The 22997-nt window shown below is 46.2% G+C and overlaps 1 protein-coding gene across 1 annotated transcript in view; it reads left to right on the top strand.

The window, feature by feature from the left end:
* Positions 1 to 19883, top strand: part of MAP2K5 (mitogen-activated protein kinase kinase 5) — a 133675-nt gene extending 113792 nt beyond the window's left edge. The window contains exon 21 of the mRNA XM_009321445.1: positions 18349 to 19883. Coding sequence (XP_009319720.1) covers positions 18349 to 18453 — 105 coding nt within the window. The 3' untranslated portion in view covers positions 18454 to 19883. The remainder of the gene's footprint in view (positions 1 to 18348) is intronic.
* The last annotated feature ends 3114 nt before the right edge of the window (positions 19884 to 22997 follow it).

Raw genomic sequence — 22997 nt, 5'->3', positions numbered from 1 at the left:
CCTTTTTTTAAATTTAAATTACTGATGCTTTTTATGTTGGTGTTTTATTAACGTAGATGATTGTATGATAAATTGTACATCATCTGTGTCAAAACCATTGACCTGCTGAAAAACATGTTGTTCTTCGGGTTTTTTTTATTTTAATGCCTAGTGCAATTTTGAAATTTCCTATTGCTATGCATTCACCAATCCCTCTCTCCATTTCAGGAATGGTGTTTAGACCAGGCACCCTGATCTCATCAACTACAATGGGCATTTTTTCAGATAGATCGTTTGTTTGTGTATTTAAATGTGTTAAGATACATGTCACGATATTATAGACTCTCAAAAATGGATTGTGGCTGGCTGTTCCCCCATCCCCCCAAAAGTATAGGAAATTAAAAATGCAAAGCTTTTAAGTAGCTATATTTAAGTAGCTATATTCTAGAGGGGCTGGACAGTGGCACTTACCAGGTAGAGCTAAACATGTTTGCAGCTCGTTGTGTTAAACCATTGTTTGTAGCTCTTAGGAAATACTTTTATGGTTTAAACGAACAAATGGAGGATGAGCATAATCCTACCTGGATTTTCATATAAACCTTCAGAATAAAGCCAATAAAATACCACCACTTATGTTTGTCAATAAGAGGGATTTCCCCCAGCAGCTAATTTGGCTTTTGCATTATAGCAGTGGCATCACTGACTGAGTAGCTGAGATGGCTGTACAGGTTGGGTTTTTGATGGTGTTAACTTTTGAGAAAGACCAGAGGGCTGTCTGCACTTTGCTTTTCACAAACACATCCCGTAAATCTTTTGAAGAGAGCTTTACAGATAAATGTTTTCTGTCTGCATCTATCTAGATGTTTATGCATCATTGCTGGACCACAGTGAGCCAAGAATTTTCCCTCTTTGGCTACTTACAAGCATTTGTTTTTTTTCCCGAGCCAGTGCAGGATCTCCTATCAGCAATGATTTGTCCATCATAAAATTGTCTGTGCTTGAACCTGTGATGGATAGCTTTTTTGCAAACATTTAGACTCTCCTCTGTCACAATGATCCCAGTTATACACCCCATGGCAAGCAGAAATTCTGACAGACACCAAAACACATGCCAGATATGAAGGAAAGGGCTGTCTCCTGATTTCCCAAGGAAAAAGTACAGAGCCAAGTATTTTAGCTGTAGTAAATATGATAAATATTAAACTGTATCTGCAATCTATCAATTCAGACATACAGTGGACAAGGAGTTCTGGATCAAATCCTGGATACATTGGAGGCAATGTCAAAATTTATATTTTCATTGATGCTAGGATTTCACACTAGGGCTCAGGATGCTCATGTTACTGTGTGTTCATCATCCTCCTTGCTCAGGGTAGCTCAAGAGTTGGAGATAAAAATATGTATTCTTTCAGGTGGCTATGTTGCTCAGCTGAAATGGGGAAAGGTGGGTTATGGATCTTAAAAAAAAAAAAGCAGTGTCTGTCCTTAGGGGTATGATTTGCTCTTCTTTGTCGCTTGAGAAATCAGCTATCGAAATGGAGAAATCCATTATATCGGTGTCACTAAATCCAGCAATTACAGAAGACTAAGATTGTGACAAGGTTAACTTGTGAGCGTTAGAGTTTTAAGGTGTTATATTAATTCACTGACTTCTGCAGTCCCATTGCTCATATGGCCACTGACTTTTTACAGAAAGTGTGGACATCTGACTTTATCTTTCTAACATGCCCTAAAGCCGCACAATATACTAGCACTTTCCGGTGAAATGTGAAAAGAAATAACTTGAATTGGCTCAAAGAAGTATTGAAAATCTAAGGAAATTGGACAAAAACAAATTGACAATGGCTTAGAGTGATACAGTTAATATTTTTGGTTACTTGAGTCTCCTGGGCTTTGCAGTTTAATTTGAGCAAATGTTTCATTTGGCACTTCTGGTTGTTCTGTAGTTCTCCAGACACAGAGACAAATATTTACATCTCGCTCATTTTGGTAGCAGAACTGCGAATCTTTCAATTAAGATACACTGAGAAGTTGTGCATTTGTCTTGTTGATATTTTTATGTCAGCTGTCTTCCTACATATTTATTTAAAAAAAAAAATAATCTGTTAACGGTAACAAAATAAGAGCCATATCTTTCATTCCCAGAATATGGTCCTTCCTGTTCATTCCAAAATCGTCAAGGAATTTGCTCTAACAGGCGACTGTTGAACTCTATGTACAATATTTATTTGTATGATAAAACCGTAATTTTAAATTGATTCAAACGCACTGCATGGTTTGAGATTACTGGCATTTGTGTAGTACCAGCTACTTGTGGGTCTGTATTCTGATTAGCACCTCAAGACGCTCCTGCAGTATTAAATAAGAGTAATAATTGCCTATGAATAAGCGGAGTATAAAGCAGGAGATACAGATATGGCTTCTTAGTGACCTGCGTGCATTATGCCTCAAATCCCTTAATCAGATTTGTGCCGGTTGATTTTTGCATCTGCAGAAATTCAGCTGTAGGATCAGGGCCTAAAGTAGTAAAAAATCAATTAATACTACTTTCTAATTTGTGCGGTTGACAAAAACGCATATAAATAGGGGACATTTTTCTACTTAAGAGGGCCACACTGAAAGATTTTTAATTGGATTTTCATTGTGATTGACAGCATTTGATTATGACAGTAACTTTATTTGGCTGGACTGTTATAGCCCTCTTGTTCAGGGTTTGGTGTTTTTTTTTTTCCCATCAAAGCTCTTTTTTATCCTCTGAATCCCCAGCGGAGCAGCAGTGCCTGTGAAAGAGCCTTTTAGCACCTTTGTTGCAGCCATCCCTGGTGATGATTGGACCCAGCTGGTAGTAGATAAGAAAATGTGCCTTTCACAAAGAGGTTGCATCTCCCGTCTCCTCCGTTTCAATAATTTTAAGAGCCCCAGAAACCTGTTGAGGATTAGAAGTAGCTTTAGATGTGAAATGAGTGTTAAGTATTAGTAATCGGGAGATTAGGGCCCCGGGGACAATGGGAGATAAACAACTGCAATTAAGGCAAATCTGCCAGAGTAAACAAAATTTAGCAGAAACAGATGCCCTAACCATTTTGGGGGATTGATTGGAGGGCACCGAGGAATCGATTTTTGTCTTGTTTACACTTCCAAACCCCTGTGATAAACTGGGAGGCTAAATATTTCATACAGCCTGATTTTAGTTAATTTTTTTCCAGCTCCTCACAGTAGGTCTGCTCTCTTCTAACAGTGACCAGGCCCGAGTTTATTCAGCATTCACAGGGAGCAGCTAATTGTCTATGAAGGGCCCCTGTGTTTAAATGGGCTTGACAGGAATTTAAATTTTGTTTCAATCAACCTCTGTGCTCACAGCCTGCTCCAGTTTCTAATTTTTAAATTAAACATGATTTTTTTTTTTTTTTTTTTAAGCTGCGGCCTCTCCTCTGGAGCCGACTGCTCGTGCTCCCACCCAAGGCAGCTGCCGCAGCACGGGAATGCGCAGGTTTATTAAGGCCATAATAGCAAAACACGACAAGCCGCAGCCGTGGAAAAGTTCATTGTCCCATAAATGTGCATCTGCCTGTTCGGATTTAATGGGAGATGCTGGGGTAAACGCTCGGCTGGTGTAAATCGGGACGGCTCCACTGGCATCTGCCCACACGGCTGGAGAGAGCCGGGGTTTCCACCAGGGAAAGGCTCCCGGTAGGGAACGGTGGCATTAAAATACAAGTCTGAGAATGGAAATGGTTTTCGTGGCCTCGGTCGTTTGTTCAGTGACCTTGTGAGAGATTCAAAGGAATGTTGTGGGTTTTTTTTTTTCCCAAGCCAACTAGTGGTGATATATTTTGCCGCCTTCTCTGTGTTTTCAGCAGGGCTCCGCACGTTTATTCGGACGTCGTTTCATACCTCTGCTTTTTCTGCTCCTGAGACAGGGTGATTTGACAGTATGTTCATGCTTGGTCATTTAATACTTGCTGTATTTAGTCTCTTTACTAAAGCTGGCAAACATGGGGATGTTATTTTGCACTAGGCGCAGACGGTGTCTAGGCATGTAATGCAATATGATCGTACAGAGTACTTTTAAAAACAACTTGTTCATTTGCAGAAACTTCATCACGGAAATGCTAGTGAGGTGCGGGCTGTTTCATTCTCCCTTTTTGCTTTCAGCCAGATTATTTTCTGGGTTTTTTTGGTTTTGTTCATTCTTGTTATTTGTGTGTGTGCATGCGCGCACACGTGTGTGCATGCACACAGCATTTCCTACTTCAAGGTTTGGGTGAAAAACATTTAGGAGATTGTTTCAGTTTACTCAGTTTAGTGATTTTTTTTTTTCCTGTCAGTTGAAACCAGTTTCTCAAAACCTGGATATGATTATTGTTTTTTCCACCCTTCTTTCCCAGTCCAGGGGAACACTTAGACCCCATTTGAAGGAAATACTACATCAGCTTTTAATTTCAGACTAGCTCTGTTTGGCATCAACAAGACCAATCCTGTGCTTACGGTGAGGCATGAGCTGAAGACACTTCTGCAGGTGCATCTACATTAACATTAGAGTTCAGGTCAGGTGTGCCTTTTCGATGTGAATCTCCTGCTCTTTCAGAGCTACCACTCTTTCATTCTCATCACAGACAGGTCTTGAAGCTCATGAATTGAATCGATTTCAAATGAAAGCAAACCAGAAGATGTGCTCCAGGCACGCACCTAATGAGCTCCAGCTACTAACCGGTGCTGTGTCCGCAGACCAGACCGGAGCTGGTCACAAGTAAAACCTCTTCCGTCCCTGAAACATTGCACCAACCGTTTCACTCTGCGGATCTGCTTCTGTTGTCGACAGCTTGCTAATGCTGACATACTCTATCAGCCTTGGGCCACTCTCTCTATTCCTCTTCTACAGCTCTTCTTAACCTCAGCGGCACTTGCAAAAGCATGCTCCAATTATATTTCGGTTGCCTTAGTTTTTTTTAAGAGTCATCACAAAAAAAAAGCCCTTTGCTGGGAGTTAGGGGAGTTAGCTCGTTTTGTTAGCTAAGCACCAAGAGGCATGCCAAGCACAGTTATCGGTTTAACAGCAAATATCAAAAGCAAAACTGCTGTGGAAAGAATGATCTGCAGATGGGCAAATAGACTCCTCTGTGCCACAGCCAAAACCAAAATTCTGTAGTAAATTTAAGACTAGTATATGCCACAGAAAGAGAACAGCAAAAATCAGACCCATCCACATACCCACCCACGCACACCCTGGGGTCCTGCAATAGAAGGGGATTGAGTTGTCTGAAGTCAGGTCCATGCTACAGAAGTCAGAGGAGCTGCACTGATTCCTGCTAATCTGACCTGAAAAAAAAAATTCCCTCTTGACCCTGAGTCTGATGATGTTTTGCCAGCGTGGATACATCAATCAAGTGCACAAGGGGTCTCTGAGGACTGTTTTTAGGACCACCAGCACATCATTTGGCTATGGCCAATGTCTAAAGCTTCACAAGAAGGTTGAAAAAAGGATTTTAATCATAATGGAAAGATCTGTACTGCTGTTTAAAAATGGAAATTCAGGTGTGATGTGTAGACAGTTCCTCTTCAGGTTAAGGTTTTCAGGTTTAAGTTAATCCGTTCTTCCTCTTGGTCCATCCGTCATGCTTGGGGACTGCCGGTATTTAAAGACAAATTCTGTAAATTGCAGCAGAATTTTGGCGCCTCAACAAAACTACTAAACCAGCCGGAAATCACTTGCAATTAACTTTATCATATAAAAAGTAAAAGTGCGTTGGTAAAAGATAATCTACAAATAGATAAATAATATGCAAAAAAAAAAAAAAACACAAAAGGAATCCTTTTCAAAAAAAAAAAAGATAAACAAGAAATATAGCTCCAAGACTTCACCGCTTAGTAGTGCTACCCATTTATCTTCGTTTGATACATTTTGTATCATCTTTTCACTATCTTAAATACCATCAGAGGGATAAAATCATTAGTGTGCTAATCTAGATAGCCATAGTTCTAACACTGACCTAGGCTAATCTGCCTTTGCAGTTTCAAGAACTATGTTTGACTCCTCTGAAAGTAACCTTAAATTGTAGTCTTGTAAGAATTCCAGAGCTGTATCCTTCACTCCTTCTCCTAATGAGGTTATGACCAAATGCTCATTATAATTGCTTTAGACTCCTTTTAATTTTCAAGCTTATTAATCATAAGAAGAGTTATTTAAAATTGCATAAATTAATCTTAGATTAAAAGCCCATCAAAGCCTCGAAACAATTAAGAATAAGTAGGATTTCCCTGGGGCAGCAAGTTTTATTTTAATAGTGTAGTCAGGTGGATATCAGAACATTGAAGTATGGTAGTGATTAATGTATGCAAAATTTAAATGAGAGTTTTTAAATGGCAAATCTAAATCACATATTGACCTAACTGTAGGCTTTAACTGCATTGTCTGTCATATATTTAAACTGTTTAGTAATCAACATTTTAATTACAGTGTATGTTAGGGAGGCCATGCAACAAACAAAACTCACCACTTCCCGACACTCTGCGTGGAACTGTTTAGCAGGCTGGGGCTGTGCTGTTAGCTGCGCAGAATAAGGAATGAGGAAAGAGAGCAGAAACTTCAAGGAGACTAATGATACTTGATTTTGCTTATGGATGTGTTCTTGTCCCTGCTTCATCTCCGCCCAGAAAATGCCACCGATCAATGTGGCTTTCTGGCCCTCTTTGCTACCCTCACCGTTCTCTAGGCAAATCGGTCCTTCCTGCTCTCTGAGCTGGCAGAAGCTACAGGTGATGTCCTCATGGGGGTGGGAAATTCTGTGAAAACATTACCTTCTGGGTGCTTTTGTCTTCTGACTCTTGGAGTCCCTGTGCCCTCAGCCTGCGTGTGCCACCCGCAGCTTTGCAGGCTCCTGCAGATCTATTGAAGCACTGTGTCGTTGGCCCCTGCTATGGACAATTTCACTCTAGCAGCCAGCCAAGAACAGGCTCTCAGGGATGCTGAATTCCTTACCAAGCACAGCGAGAGGCAGTTCTTGCCCTGAATAGTCGCTGTTCTGAGAATAGGAACTGGGAGAGAGAACTGGGCCAGTAAACACTTGGTCCCAGATCAAACACAGCCATACAAGTACATAGGAAAAGCTGGTACTTCGGCTAAACTTGCTGTGATTTGACATATGTGGTCCCATCACTGCAGGTGCTGCATGGGAGAGACAAGGCGGCTTCATTTCTGGAGGAGAGTGTCTCTCAAAGCAAGGGTTGACCTTGCTGGAGCTTTGGGACACTGGGGGCATGCTTTCTAGACACGCATGCAAAGCTTCCCAGTCACTGCTGTTTCAAGTACTTCAGGCACTCACCCTTTTCTTTAAAGGGTTACCTCCCATGGTCAAAACACATCCTAAAATTGCAAAAGTAAAACGAGATGCAACAACCACATCATGCTTAAATAGTGTCTTGCAAGCCTCTTCACCCACGTATATATTCTGTGTCTCTATGGATCGATGTGAGTGTCTGAAGCCTTCAGATTTTTTTACCCCACTCAAGCCTTAGAAGCAAGTGATGGAGAGAAGCCTGCTGCATGGAGCAGCCCTGAGGAGGACTCTGACACCTTCTATGCCTGTGAATTAAGAATGTTTTGGGAGTCAGCAATAGAGTATTGGCCTGAGGATTCCTCGCTGCTATTCCTGGCTGTGGGAGCAGAAATTGGCCTTGTGGATAGCTAGCACAGATAATTAGAACAGCATTTAGTTTGGCTTGTCCTTGGAGGCAGGAGCTTTAGATGTAAAATCCTCCACTACTGGAGGCAGTGGTAGAGTGATGAAATCTTGTATGTGCTGAGGTCACTAGAGGGGGATACAGGGTCAGTCTGGGGTATTTTGGGTTACTCAAGCACTTCACGTCTCCAGGTGTCCTGGGAAGATAGTCCGGCTCCAGAGCTGGGGTTTGTATTTGTCCTTTTGGAGGTTTGACTTGTGTTCCCATTAAACACGTGAATGGGCAAGAATTTCCTCTCAAATATGTGCCCTCAGTTAGTTACAAGAGCTGTAAATAGCGTAGACGCATCGGTAGCAATCGGAGAACTAGCTGGGATGATAACTGTGGTGCGCTGTTTTACAGCCAAGTTCTTATTTTCCAAAATTGCAGGGCTTGTGCTCCTTCAGCCAGCTAGGGATGAGTTGCCAGCCAGGCTTTTCTGATTTAACGTTTGCACTGTGGCCATCTGATCAAGCTTGCCTTTGAACAAAGAGGGCACCTCCGGTGGAGGAAGGCATGGAACATCCCAGCTGATTCAGGAGCATAACAAGTGTTGTGATTTGGCCATGTTTTGCACTGAGTTGCTGAAGACACAGGCTGGAGTTCTGCCGAATAGCTCTCAGACGTGGTGGCGTGGGGTGGAAATGGGTGCAGATGCAAGCAGACAGGTCCCAGGTGTCCTGCGGGCAGCGATGGGGCTGTGCAGAGCTGGGTCAGAGGATGCTCTTCCTAGGTCTCAACTCCTACTGCCAGAGAAGCCTTACCAGTGTCGTTGGGGATTAGGGAATGGCAGGGAAGGGGGAGCAGGTTTCCAGTCTTCATTTTATTCTTAAAAGGTGCCCCAGTGCTCAGAGGTGCCATGTTTTGTGCAGGAAAAGCTCTGTGTTGATGCATCTGATGCACCACGGAGACATTCAATGCTGCAAAGCAATGATGTGTCATTTCTAATATTGCCTTATAAACTGCTGCATTGTCTTCTCCCCCCACCCCTTTAAAAAATGGCATCAAAATTGCATGTTAAGTGGAGAGTGAGCTTCCCTTAAAGCAGCCTGTAGCCATCAGTAATATTTATTTTCTCTATTTGTTTTAAGCCTGTGAAGACTGTGGTTTCCTCCATACTGTCCTGATGGAGCCCTGACCAGCAAGCGTGCAATGCCCCTAGCCCTAATGTGCCATTAATGATAGGTTAATGTACAGTATAATGTTTTTTGGACTATGGGTTCATTACACTTCTGAGTGCAAGGTCCTTCTGCAGAGCGCCCAAGGTCCCATTGCATTATATCATGCAATAAAAATACCCTTTTCATATCACACGCTAATAAACTGTATTTGAAATGCTGTCTAAGGGCACTGCCATCATCTTGATAGTCTGTCTGCAACAGTTGGGATCTTTTTATTACGGTTTTTGTTATGCTGAATTCAAATTTTTAGATGAAATGCATAATTTGTCTGTGCTTCTTCGTAATAAATGAGCACAGTCCTTTAACTGCATGGTCTGGGAGGATTCCTTTAAAAGAGAACATTAAAAGGATGGCACTGTTGCAACGAACAGCAATGCTGCTTATTTCCTAATGTACCTTGCGTAAGCATGAGGTCTTTTATTGTCATTTCTAATTTGCTAGGTGTTGTGGTTATGTTTGGGAGTCATGTAGTCGTTAACATAAGACCTTGGTCCCTCTAATGGTGTCCCTCCTTCCTCCTCTGTATTCATAGGGTTTATGTTAACATCTGTCTTTGCAGGGACGACGGGCTTTCAGGGTATCGACAGGCAGCCCCCAAGTGTTTGCGGCAGCGGCCGTAGCCTGTGTTGGCTCTGTCGGTTCTCCTGCCCGCAGCGTTGGAGCAGCGGTAGTGCTCCACCAGACCTTGTGAGCAGTATGGCACATGGTGCCTCAATGGCACAGCGGGCGCTGGCCTTGGCAGTGCAGGATTGAAAGTCAGGGCTCGGCTCTTCTTGCTGCGGAGGAGAAAAGAGGAAGAGAGGGCAGTGTCCCAGGAACTCACTGCTGCTTTTGCAGCCACCAAAGCAGTAGGAGGTGCTGAGGTGGTGCCGTCAGGGCACCTGGCTGTGATCCTGGCAGTAAGCAGAGCCCCTCCCGCCTGGCTGCGGCATGAGCAGGAAGGCCACGGCGCTGCTCATCTCCCTGTGCAATCTGCTGCTCAGGCCACAGCCACCCTTTAGATGCAGGATGGTGTTCCCAGGTTCCTCCCCTTAACCTTCATGTCCTCCTGCAGTGATGTGGCTCTCCATGCTGGTCTGTAGGCTCAGGTGCCCCTGGGCACTTCCCACCAGGGCAGTGCAGTGTGCCAGCACTGACTCTGGCACATTCCCCAGGAGAGCTGGGAGCAGGTCGTGCTGCCCTCCCCCATTAACCTCTCACTGCCCTGGTGAAAAAAATATAAGGAGATGATGATGTGGGTTAGATCTGGTTGCACTGTTAAAAAAAGAGCAATATCATTGAGCACCATTCGGGATTAAGGTTCCTGTCTGCATCCTCCCCGTCCCCCTCACGTCCTCTGCCCCAGGAAACACCGCCTTGTAATTTTTGCAGATTTACAAGGAAATTGGTGACTCGCTGGTATTTCATGTTGGGAATGTACTTTGTCACCATCCTGGCTAAGGTCAGTAGCTGCCTATTTCGTGGGCCCTTTAAACCAGTCTCACAATAAACACTCACTTGTTTTGTGCCTGGAAAGTCCTCTGAAACCACAGAAGCATTGCTTAAGGGATGTTATTATTGTCTGCCTGTCCTTTGGCAGTGATTAGGAGCCTCAGCGTTGGTATAAAACTCTTTGGTGCTATCCAAACACAAGCGTTTTATAGTCAGTGGCAGAGGAACCTATTTATGGGATAGACTCTTGTGAAGCTTTGATCTTCCCTGGACTTGTGTATGAGAGGCAGCGTAAAATATTACGTATGCATTAGACTGAATATCTCAAAGGATTCAGGTAGCCCAGATTTGGAGCTGTGGGTGATGCACAGGCCTTGTGTTAGGGCTGTGTCCCAGGGGGACTTTCATTTCCCCTGGACAGTTCGCCCTCGCTCCTACCAGCAATGCCGGCAAGCAGATCCGGAGCGGAGCTGCATGTGGGCACTTGGTGCTGGAAGAGGCCCATGTGTCTGCGGTCCTGCCAAGGACGCGATATAAAGTCTGTTACAATAAGCTCTGGGTGGGTTAATATCAGAAATGAAGATTCCTCAGGCTGGAGGAGAAGGCCATGAAAGCAAATTGCTGAATTTTAAGGGTAGGTAAAATTACGGAACTTTTACCCTTGAATAATGGCAATTTAATTGACTGGGCTAAATGATTGATGGTTTGTGAGCAATGAGTTTGAATTACCAGGGCTGTGTGTTCAGGGGGGCACTGCCCTTTTAATTTCATGTCAGATATTTAAATCATTTACATCACCCTCTGCGAGGCGCTCCCCTTTGAAAGAGTTAACCTGTCTGGTGGGACACTGCAACTTGAGAAATGTACCCTTTATCAAGAGAACGAGATGAGACAAGTTCATTTAAAAAGCCTGGTTTGTCATTGTTTATCTAATTTTCGGAGTTGACACACAAAATTAGGCTGGCTGACACTCACTCTGGGGCTATCCCTGGCCCTGTCCTGCCTGACCTTTTCGGCTCCAAGCTGCTGTACGCTTGCCAGTGGCCGCTTCTCCTCAGCTGCAGAAATCGCTGTGTCCTACCGAACCAGACCCCCGGCCGGGGTAGGACAGGCACGGAGAGCTGTTTGGTGGTGGCTTTTCAATGTATTTTATGCTGCTTGGGTCTGCTGGACATACTGATTGCCAGGTATTTTTAAGGCTCAGTATTTAAGAACTGGCAAGGAGGTAGTTGCTGCTTTGTAATGAACATGCGTAGAAGTCTGAGCAAACACAAAATGCACGGGGCTGGGATCAGCGCTGTCGTGGGGACGTCCCGTGATACCTTCGGACTCCTCTCATGAGCATCTCTTTCCTTGGTGTCATGCTTCCCTCCGTGATTACCCCTGTCAGTGTTGTGGTGAGCTCTTGCATCTTACTGAGACTCAAACGTTGGCTGAACCAACACTGGTAGGGCATGAGCAGAATCTCCATTACAGTGATTTTACTAAGGAGGGTTTAATATCAATCTCTTATTTGCCAATTCACAGTGGACGTAGGTACCAGTGTAAAAGAGCTGTGCTCTCTGCTGACGTTAACGTGCTGTTGGAGCAGGAGAGCTGAGTACCGCTCAGCGCCCCGACTCTGCTGCTCCCCAGGGGGATGTGAGTGCAGGACTGATCTGTGCTGGAAGCCAGTTAACGTCCCCACATCAAAAAAAAGGATGGATGGATGGATGCTGCAAAAAAGGTATGCACGCCACACCAAGTGGAGAGTGTCATCTCACCAGGGCAGTGAGAAACTAGCTGCTGCAACAGAAAATGCATTTCAAGCTTCCACACGTTTAACTTGCTTCAGTTTTTGTGAAGCAAAATAAATCTATATGGGAATATTTAAGTACAGCAAGTTGCTTGTGTTTGCTTTAGAACATATTGCTCACTGTTTAAGTCGGGCTGGGACTTTTATTTGTGGCTGAGACACTCAGTGACCAGAATTTATTAATAGTGTCCAAGCTGTTGTGACTTTCATTTTTTTCTTTCTTGAGGTGACAGTTTATCCCAGCCCCATCCTGCAGCCTTGGGCGTGTACTAGACCTGGAGGGTGCAGCTGCATTTCTCCTTCAGCAGTTTTGATTTTTACCTGGCTTTTTTTCCCTTGTTCCTTCCTTCCCCCTTCCCTGTCTAATCTTCATGCCCCTTCTCTCCACTCTCCCTTCCAAAGATAACTCCAGTTGAAGGCACTGCTTTCTGAGATGTGTGTGTTTTGGACTGCAGGAATTAACAGTTGCAGTACTCTGGATGCTTGAAAAGGGGGGAATGGGAGACTAGGTGCTGAATAGTGGCAAAATGCGGAGAACCCATCAGGGTGACTTTGTGAAGAAGTTGCTAAGAGCAGAGGAGACTGCTGCTGGTGCAAACGCGGTGGTTGGAGACTTTGGAGGAAATCTTAAATGTTTTCCCTGAGACATTTTTGGATGCTAAGCCAACTGCTGGTCCCTCTCACATAGTTTGTACTGCATTTTCACTTCCAGTGTTGCTGTAAGCAGGCCAAGGGCAAGTTTGATGGACTCATGCATTGTCCACAATTCTGTATTGCTCTTTGATGTATGTTTTTATTGCAGCTGCAGGCGTGACTGCAGCAGGCAAGATGCTGCTGAGCGAGGTGTGGTCTAGCGAGGCCAGGTATTAGAAGCAGCAAAGTGCTTTTGGCATAGACTTCAATGTAGGCTGTCCATGGACATTGTACATCCTTGTGCTTCTTGTGACCTCCTTGCTTTCGGTGCCTGACCTGAATATGCCATGGGCTGTCCACCAAAATTTGCAAAGACAGGTCCCACTGACACTCTAGTCTTAGCTTTGGTGGAAATCTCTGTTTTCCCATTCCCTATTAAAAAAGAAACAAACAAAAAAACCCCAAACAAAAAAATCCAACCACCAGATTCTGAAAAACAGCTTCTGGTAAAAACATCTCTTCAGCCTGAGAAAAATCCCCCCTAGAGCAATATAGTCTAAAATCAAGGAAAATCTAAACAGCGGTTTCAAGTTAAACTTATTCCTAGGGAGAAAAGTGAGTGTGTGAAACCCCAGGCTTCAATGGAATAACCTCACAAAACAAAGCAAATAGGGTGAACAGCATGGCTAGCTGACATTTTCAACCTTGCACAGCCTGCAATTTCCCTTTGCATGTTGTGAGTAGCTTAAATGCAAGGATATACTGGGTGTGAGATGTCTTCCTCTGCAGGGGGTCTCTCCATCGTAAAGGAGATTCATGGGAGAAGCGGACTGGCTTTAATAGCTGTTTTTTAATTGCCCCAATGCATCTGCTCTTCCTTGTCTGTGGGCTCTTGATTGTTTTTCCCTAGTTCTCACTAGTGTCCTTGACTGTTGTTTTGTTTAAGAGCTAAACCAGTTACTTCTAGACTATCTTGCTTATAATAAGCGTTTACCCTGCAGTTGGAATAGGTGATCATTGTAGGTCCCTTCCAACTGAAAAAATATTCTGAACCTTACTCTTCCACCTTTTGCACCCAAAAATATCGAAGTGCTGGGCAAAACACGCTTGCACTGATTCTCACAGCACTCTCTTAAGAGAGCAGAATCATTTATTCCCTTTTTAACCACGAGGATGAGGGAGATTAAGCACCTTTGTGAAGGTCATGCTGGAAAGTATGTGGCAGCTTGGGAGTAAACTCCAGGACTCCTGCCTCTGGGTTCCCGATCATGCCCTCTCCTGAATTGTTTTCATAGGTAGGAATCAAGTAGAACCAGGAATATTTCAGGTTGAATTTGTTTAATAAAACAGCGAAACCCAAATGTACATGGGATATCTGGAGTACAAGGTTAAAAAAAAGAGGGAGCAGTCCTTCTTCAGTGTTATTCCTGATGTTAGACATTCAAGACCAAAGCTAAAGATTTCTAATAGCCAGGTGTTGGAAGAAAAAAGACATTGTCCGTATGCTCAGTGCCGCAAGCATCTGTGTACTTAAATGCATCATTTTAACATCATCCATCTTCTCTTTGTAGCACTGAACTTTCTGCTGCCATCCTCAAAGTTCTCAAATGGACTCTGGTACCTCTGAATATGTTCTTGGTGGACCGTCTACAGCTAAGAATGGCTGAAAGGAAGCAACTTGCTTCAAAAAATTGAATATTGGGGGAAAACATCTATTTCTGTAGCAGTTACGAAGAGCAAACTGGGAAAGGTGGATTGCAATGGCAGGTAGCAGCTGCCCACAATTTCAAAGGCCTGGAGATAAAATTAAGGGCTTGCAGCTCAAGCCTGGTGGGAAGCACTGACAAATAGGAGAAGGGGAAAGCAAGTTCTTTGAACTGACTTTGCTTTGGAAACCTGTAATCACACGAGAGTCGAGCTGCAGGAGTCAGGTGATCTTGTATCTCCAGACTTTGGCATGTCGGTGGTTGTTTTCTGTGGGATGTGCACACCCACGCGTGTGTGGGCTTTCACACGGAAGGAGTTTTATATAGAAAAACCCATGAGCTTTCCTCGGACTGCAACTGTGCTGTTTCTGTTGTAGCTTCACCCTAGTCACTGTGGTGTCTTTTAGATTCTGTAGACTTTTGGCATGGGTTTTTTTTCCCTTATTTCAAATTTGAGTTACAGACTGAGCAGGCTGAAGCTTTCCTTGGGGGGAAAAAGCACAGCAGCCATCGGGTTAGAGCCTGCAGTGTGAATGTAAGGCGTTCCCGAAGGCTGTCTGTTGTGTGCACCTGGTAAATAAAGAAATCCAAGGAGTGGAGGCCACCGGCATGACCAGGCCAGGCTGACACTGGAGAGGAAACCCATGAGTGCAGCTTCTCCCTGTCCAGGCTGAAATACCAACTGTTGCTGCGGTAGACATTGCAGGGCAATGAATGAACGCTGGAGTGGAAACACGTGTTGGGTATGACCAGTCCTACTGCATCTTGCACACCCAGTCACCAGCACCGTGCTCTGCCTATGGTGTAGTTCTTGCACTAGCAGATCGTAACAGACCTTTTGACATCATGGGGTTTGCTCTCGCAGTTACGCCAGCAGCTGTTGAAATTATTCATATGCTCACTGATGATCAGCAGTAAGGTTTGTTGTGAGGTGACTGGGGTATGGTTGTTTAAATCATTTTCTCTCCACCAGCCTCTGGCTGTGCTTGTAGTGTGGTTCAGAGCATAATTCCCCATCTTACACTCTGAATGGATGGGGAAAAGTTTCATTTAAGTAGTTCCAAGGGAAGATCTGTTTCATAGCTGAGAGATCAAGCCACTAAATGTCTTGACTGGTGCAGCTGTGTCTCCTACCACCTCCCACCTCTTTATTAGCTTACAGACAAACTTGCTTCTCCTTTTTTTCCCACTTTCTGGGTCTCTCGCTCACCTTTTTTTAATCTTATCCTTTCCTCTTAATACACCTCTTGTCTCAAGTCTGTGGGCTGTACGACCTCAACTCTCACTAGTTTAATTGCGGGAATTAATCCTTTGAGATGAATGGAAATGAGAACTGGCTCCCAACAACTATTGATGAGTTCACCTTTATGTGTTTATTACCTCTGTCTTGCCTCTTACTATGGTGTTCTTCCTCCATCTTCATGGTGAAGGAGCCACATTGGCAGTTTTGCCTACCAGGAGAGTACAGCAGGGATTGCAATGTGGGAGGAAATAAAGACCAAGTAATGTGCTAGCTCTGTGGGCTACAGGGACCTGTAGCTGCCCGTTTGGGGACCCCACTGGTATGGAGATTGCTGTGTGTTGGTTTTCTTCTCTGAGCTTAAAACACAAGGTGGCAGAGCTCATCGGCGCCTCAGCTAATCCAGGCAGCAGAGCGGCAGCGTCTTCCCCGCCACTGGACCAGGACCCTTTTCAAGCTGAGATGTTGGGCGCCAGGAAGTTGCTGAGGGTGGAGGATGCCCCGTGTGTGCAGGCTCGGGTCACGATGCCTCTTACATTGCCCCTTCCTTGCATTGCCTTTGCCAGAAGCCTGTGGAGGTGCAGCCAGCATCCCACAGATGCATGCACAGAGGGGAAAGCTGCCATTCTGCCAAGTCCTGGGGTTGTGGCTGGCTGGAGCCCGTGCTGCAAAGAAACTCAGGGCTGTTAGGCAGCTTTCAGGGCACCTAAAGCCAGTGTGGCAAAATAAAACACTTGAGACATTTGTAACTCTTCATGGCATAGTCTGCGTGTCATGTTCTCCTGGTGGTGGACCAGGAGAGTCACTGGCTCAGCTAAGTCACTCCACCAGAGTATTCCTTCCATCTTTCCTCTATGAGGTTAACTGGGAAAGCAACTGCAAGATCTGAAGAAGGGCTCTCCACATCTCAGACTTCTCCCTAAAAAGTTTTAGCTGAGATTCCAGCCATCCCAAAGAGTTGAAGCAACAGCATCTCGCGCTTCATCCCTGATTCTTGTAGATAATGGCATATTTTATTCCTGTGGCTCCTGCATTTGCTGGCCCTGGCCCTGCAGAGTATTTCATTGCTTTGAGCTGATGCTGTGAGGATTTATTGTGCTCTACTTAGCCCGGTGCTGCTTCATTGTTCTGTTCGGTGCCATCCTAACCCAGCCGACCACCAGGCTTCCTGGGCCCCGTGTCAGACCTGCGCTCGCTCTCCGTGTGCCGATTGCCATCATTCACCACTGCGGCTGGTGTTGGGCTGCGCGCGCCGGTAATTCCCACATGTACGTCACCCTCCCCAAAGGCTCCCCAGCAGATCTACTCTGATTACTTTCAGGCATTGTTTGCAAGAGCTATGAAGTTTAGTGTTGCAAAAACTGAGCTGCTTTTGAGTGATTTGGAGTAGAGGTTTTCATCATCTGTGATGGTTTCTCCTGGCGATTGCTTTCTTTCAGTCATTTATGTAATTGCGGTACTCGGTTTCCTGTGGATTTTTATACTTCATTTGAGATTCATCTGAAGATGGCATGTTCCCATCTCTAGGAATGTGGCCAGATTGAGACATGAGCTGCCTAAGCTGGCTGCTGAAATTGCAGGCCATATTTTTGTTTCATCCTGAGATGCTGCTCTGATTTTCTGAGGTGTCTAAGACACAGTCTTCCAGTGTCTGCAGTGGCGGAGAATATTTTATAGTTATCCCTCTTTCCATCATACTTAATTCCCATAGTAGCTTCTCATGAAGACCTGTTTCAGTTATACTTAGGTGATATTTTAATTTCTATATCAACTGATCACTCCAAATGACATGTACTAGCACGTATGTGCATGAACAAATGCCTCTCCTTATGGACGCTGTGAGTGCTGCAGAGCCTGGCGCCTGGTCCTGCTGCATCTGCAGGCACACAGAGCTCAATGACCAAGTAACAAGAGGAATTTAACACTTGCAGGGATATTGTATTTTTCCTAGGTGATTTGTAGGACCGTCCATTTAAGGGATGCCTGTACACAGGGTAAGGCATAAGGTTTCTACTGGTAAAAGTCAAGCACACAAATATAAGTGAGTGTGTTATTCATACAGCTGTGTGTTTTCACATGCCAAGTGGCACGGTTCAGTCTCTGCCCCGCAAACGAGGTAGTTCAGGTTGTGAACACAGACTGCCCTTACGCTTTCCTTTTGACAATGAGGGTATTAGATTAATACACGTGAAAGAGGTGCACAAGGGGGCTATTAAAGAGAGAAACTTTAAAATTAACAGATCACAGACCTTTATAAGCAGACTAGTAGATTAGTGTTCTTGTCAGAATATCTTTTTACCAGCACATCATTTAGCAGTTGAACAGCCTGGCAGGCCATCCTAGAAAGGAGCCGGTTCAAAACACAATGAGCTAATCGAACATTAAAAAAACCAACCCAACCAGTATTTTCAATGAGTGCTAGGCTAAGGCCTCCGCAAAGAGCCTGGGTTCCCCCAGCCCTCCCTTCTCTGTCTTCACAATGTACATGGATAATATGGATCCAAGAGGAAGTTCACTGGTTTGAGTCACTGGTTTATTGCATTTTTATGCACAGGATGTTCCAATGTATTTTTTTTTTTAAATCTTAAAAAAAATAATCCTTTGTGGGTTTTCATGGGAAGGGTTGTGTTTATCTTGGCTAATTCTGCCTATCCTGCTTTCCAGGGCCACCCATTCATCGTACAGTACAATGATGGGAATGCAGAAGTTGTGTCCATGTGGGTGTGCAGGATGCTTGAGGAACGGCGATCGACCCAAGGACCACAGTGAGCTGGACTGGCTCACAGCAATGCGCAAGACAACAGCTCATCCTGGACTAGCAGCACCAGCCCCACGCTTCAGACTCTCGGTCTCTCTGGATCATACTTTACTAAAAATATTTCCTAGAAGCATCAACAAAATCTTTCAGGATATTTGTTGCTGCCTTTCCCTCACCACCACATTAAGGAATTTTCTTCCCACATTTCTTTTGCTGCTGAGCAATTTAATGTCCTCAGATTATCTTCAGTTAAACTGTACACAGCCTTAAAGCAAGTATTTTATATCTATATTTTTTTTGTTATTGAATGTATTGTATATTTCCTGGCTTCAGAGTATTTTTTAACTGTTACTTTTGCTATTGTACGAATGAAATGCTGAGTGTTCAGAGGATTTCGTGAGGAGTTGTTGGCTGTCTTTGAGTGCAGACATCCACAAAATGCTGGTTTTAACTGTAAAACAAAAGCAACCAAACAAAAAGAAAAGAAGTATCTGGACTTGCCCATCCTGCGAGGAGGTGAGGGATTGCCCTTCCAGAGTAAAAGCACGGCAGGTAGATCAGCATCACACTATCAAATGACGGGTGGTGCCTCTCTCTGCTCCCGGGCACCTGCTGCTGTGGCTTGGGTTTGCTGGGAGGGCCAAGCAGGAAAGACAACACAGCACGCTGGTGTGGCGAAGAGCATCCGCGCTGAGGCCCTGCAGGCTGATCCGTAAATGCAGAAAGGTTTTGCTGAGGTGGAAGGACGTGAGGTGAAAGAGGGCAGCGCTCTCCTAAACGAGGGAGTAGGGGTGCCGCTGGGTGAGCACCAGCCAGAGCTGGCAGCCCCAGAGCCGTGCACGGCCGAGATGGGCTGTTGGCCTCTGGCTGCAAAGGGAGAGCAGCCCCGGGCACAGGGAGTTTGCAAACAGCGGCAGCACAGAGGGTGTGAGGTTCTGCCCGTGCCACACGAGGAAGCTGAGGGCCACAACACAGGCTTGCACAGCATCCCACAAGCTTGTGGGGGGAAGAGAGCCTGCGCAGAGGGGCCCAAGCCATGCTGTGCCACTTGCCCTCATGGCCAGAGAACAGGCTGCAGGGTTTTACTTCTTACCACAGCAGTTTGTGGCTTGCTTGGAAGCGTCTTGCCTTTCTCAGCTCTACCTTGATCAGTTATTTTTTTTACATCGGAGTTGCTGCATGATGGGTGCAGCTGGGTCAAGCAAAGGCTCCCAGGTTTGCTGCTACTGTAAAGGAAAGAGGAACGATTGCAATGTCTCTACTGTGTATTTGTTACTCCTGCAATTGCTGTGTATGTTTCCACAGCAGACTGATGCACGTTTAATCAGTCCTTGTGTTAAGACTTTTATTAAAAAACAAACACAGAAGAGAGGAGGACCGTAAAAGGCAGAGTTGGTGTGTGTGACTTGGGTGGGGGAGGAGGTTGGGGCTTTTGTTTGCTTGTTTTTGCATTAGAAATAAACTTTTGCTAAAAAAAAAGCTCAGGTAGTTTATTATATACCAGCAGCTTAAAAAAACCCATGCGGTGAAAAATTCTTCCTGAACTACTGCAAATCTGAAATGTTACTTTGGAAGCAGCCTCGAAAAGACTTTGTTTCCTTCCTTGGAGGGATAGTTTGTCTTCTTTTGAAGTATAGAGGTTGCAGGCATGAACTTATAGACTAAAGTTTGTCTTAATTGCTCTGATGTCACAACCTCCCTGGCAGATAACAGTGCAAGGAATGAGTCAATGGCCCCCATACCTTCAGGTCCTTTTTCTAAAGTGAGACAAATTTCTTCCCTGTGAGCCAACCAGACTATAGGCAGCTCTTCCATTTATTAATCTCTAACAGTTTGCATTAGCTTTCTCTGGATAAAAAGTCTCTCCCTCGAATTTAGTTAAAAAGTCAGTAAAACCAAGGCTTTTCCTCTCGCTTTCCCTGGCAGGGAGGTCGGGAGGGGAAGACGTCGCCCTGAAAATCTGTGCGGGATGCCAGCTGACGGAAACGTGAAAAATCTCCTGGCTAACAGGCTGACAGTGTTACAATTCACTGGCATGCGTATTAACCTTGCTGTCTTCATCAGTGTACTTAATCAAGCCAGCAATCATGGGGGAGGTTTGGGGCCTCTGTCATCTTTCCTTCCCCAAGTCCTTGAATTTGGTGCAGCCGGGGGACGGGAGGAGGACAAGCAGCTGTGGGTCTGCTCAGTGGCACTGCTTCTGCCCCACTCCGCTCCCAGCACTGGGTTAATGCCGTTTTGGGGGGGACTAGGGATGGATGGGAGAGCGGAGCGGGCAGGTTGGGGAAAACCCAGCTCCTCTTCAGCACAGCCAGCCTTTATGCCACCCCAAGTGTCGAGCGGCAGCAAGGTCAGGCCTCCCTGAACTGCCACCTCCTGCCTCGGGAGATGGTGGCTCTGGATGGTGGATCCCCATGGGAGGTCTGGACCCCACAGCTCAGTCTGCGTTGCTGCGTGGGGGCTACTGGGGTCCCCCCGGCACAGCACCTCACTCTCCCCTTCCAACTTGCGTCCTGGCCCTGCTTTGCATGCACACGTGCAAGCCCCTGGTGCCCACAGAGCCAAATTCAAGCAATTCAGCCCGATTCTTGCCACCACCCATCAGCACCAAGGGGCAAAAGTAAGAGGAAGGGGAGAAGGCAATAAAATTGGGCCAGGATGTGGGCAGATTTAGCTCCGCTGGGTGCCCCCGCCCACATCAAGCAGCTCCCCAGCAGGTCTGCACCCAGCCTGGGCTTCTTTCCCTGCAGCAAGTGCGTGTCGGTCCCCTGTCTGTGCTGTGCGGGGCAGCGGGAGCCAGGGTGAGCCTGCTGTGGGGCACCCCGATGCGGTGCAGGGTCCCCCCCCAAACCTGGCTGAAGGGGTCCCCCTGGGGTGCTGCACTGCGAGCAGCACAACGAAGCGGGGTCTGCTGTGCTGCATTTGGGCTTAGGAAATCCTGCCTCAGCATGGGGGCTCTGTGCACGCAGAGGTGACTTTGAGATTGCCGAGACACATGAAACGTGCCGCTGCGAGCCCAGCCCCAGCCTCTGCCGCCAGCCTTACGTGTAACGTCATCCCGGCCCCAAAACCTGCTCTGGAGGTGGGAAACGAACAGGCAGGGAGATTTTCCCGCCTGCCAGGCAGGGCTCAAAGCGGTGGGTGCTGCAAAGGGGCTCAGCAGTGCTGCTCTCCACACAGGCAGGAGCTGCGCTGGAGCCGGGGGTGCCTGGGGACGTTTTCCATCTCTCCTTCCTGCTGCAACTTTTTGGAGTCTGAATCAGAGCATTTCTTGGCTGAAAAGCTTGCAGAAAATGCTGCAATACTATAGCCTACAGCTGAGTCCTGCTCAGAAGATGGCATGGGGGGGGGGTGCATAACAAACGCATTAATTCAGCAGTGGATGCTAAGGATGCGCTGAGTGACCCCCCCCCATCTCCCCCAGTCCCACTCCTCATCCCACCAGCTCATTTAGGGACTCCACCAGCAGCCCCACACCAGTCTCACCGCTCTGTCTCCTCTCCCTGTAACCTCAGTCATGGTGGTATTGATAGACCCAATCTCCTATGGGAACGTGTATGCGGGAGCTCACAGGCTCTGCAAGAAATTGGGTATGTCCCATCTGTGCCAAAACTTCCCGTGTTTTCTGCTTTTCCCTTCCTGTGATCCTTGCCAGGCGAAGCTCACCCTGTGAGATGAGCCATGGGTAGTTTGCCCTTAAACACAGCACAGAATTAGAAAATATTTTGTTTCTTGCATCCCGTGGCCAAATACATCCTGCTGTCAGCTTTCCAAAGGCAAAGTGTCATCCTTTGCTTTCTGAATAACAGCCTGAAAAGCTGCATGTGCGTGTGGGTGTCTGTGTGTGCACGTGTACATCTGGCAAAGAAACGAGAAACGGGGAATTGCAGCGGGCTGTGGCTTTCGGGGCTGCGAGGGGTCCCCGACCCGTCCCTCTCCCTGGGCTTAATGTCTGTCGAGCAGGGACGGCAGCGGCCAGCGATGCGCTAACATTAATAACTGAGCAAGCAGTAGAAACAGCTCTTGGGAGCTTCATTTGATCCCTTTGATATCTGAGAGCATAAGCAAACCGGAGGATTGAACCTGGGAGTGGCGTATGTGTTTTCCTGCCTCACAGAGCTTTGTGGTCCTGCAGGGAAAGTTTACCTGGAGGCATCAATTGGAAAAGGGATGGACTGCAGGGACCTTCCACCTCTATGATGCAGGGAGCATGTGGCAACATGTGAAGCAAAACCTGGGAATTTGGGTCTTAGCTGGAAAAAAATTCCTCTAGTCCTGCAGGGAGCAAAATCCGCTGATGGAGAGCGAAGGCTCTGAGAGCCCATGGCAGAAACTGCTGTCTGGTGACAGAGGGACTTCCGCTGCGGGTGGGGAGGGGGGCGATACCGCTTGGGCAGACACACGGCTCGCTCAGCTTTCTGGCTCCGACTGTGCTCCCTCTGCCCAGCGCTGCCTCTGGGCAGGACAGCCCAGGGGGGCCATCGGCATCCAGCCCCACGGGAGCTGCACCTGGGACCCCCCCAGGGAAGCCTGCAGCCTTGGCTGGTGAGGAAGA

Source organism: Pygoscelis adeliae, unplaced genomic scaffold (assembly GCF_000699105.1).
Source record: "Pygoscelis adeliae isolate BGI_AS28 unplaced genomic scaffold, ASM69910v1 Scaffold13, whole genome shotgun sequence".
NCBI classification, from domain to species: Eukaryota; Metazoa; Chordata; class Aves; order Sphenisciformes; family Spheniscidae; genus Pygoscelis; species Pygoscelis adeliae.
Note: the sequence above shows the minus strand (reverse complement) of the source record. Positions and strands in the feature narration are given on the sequence as shown.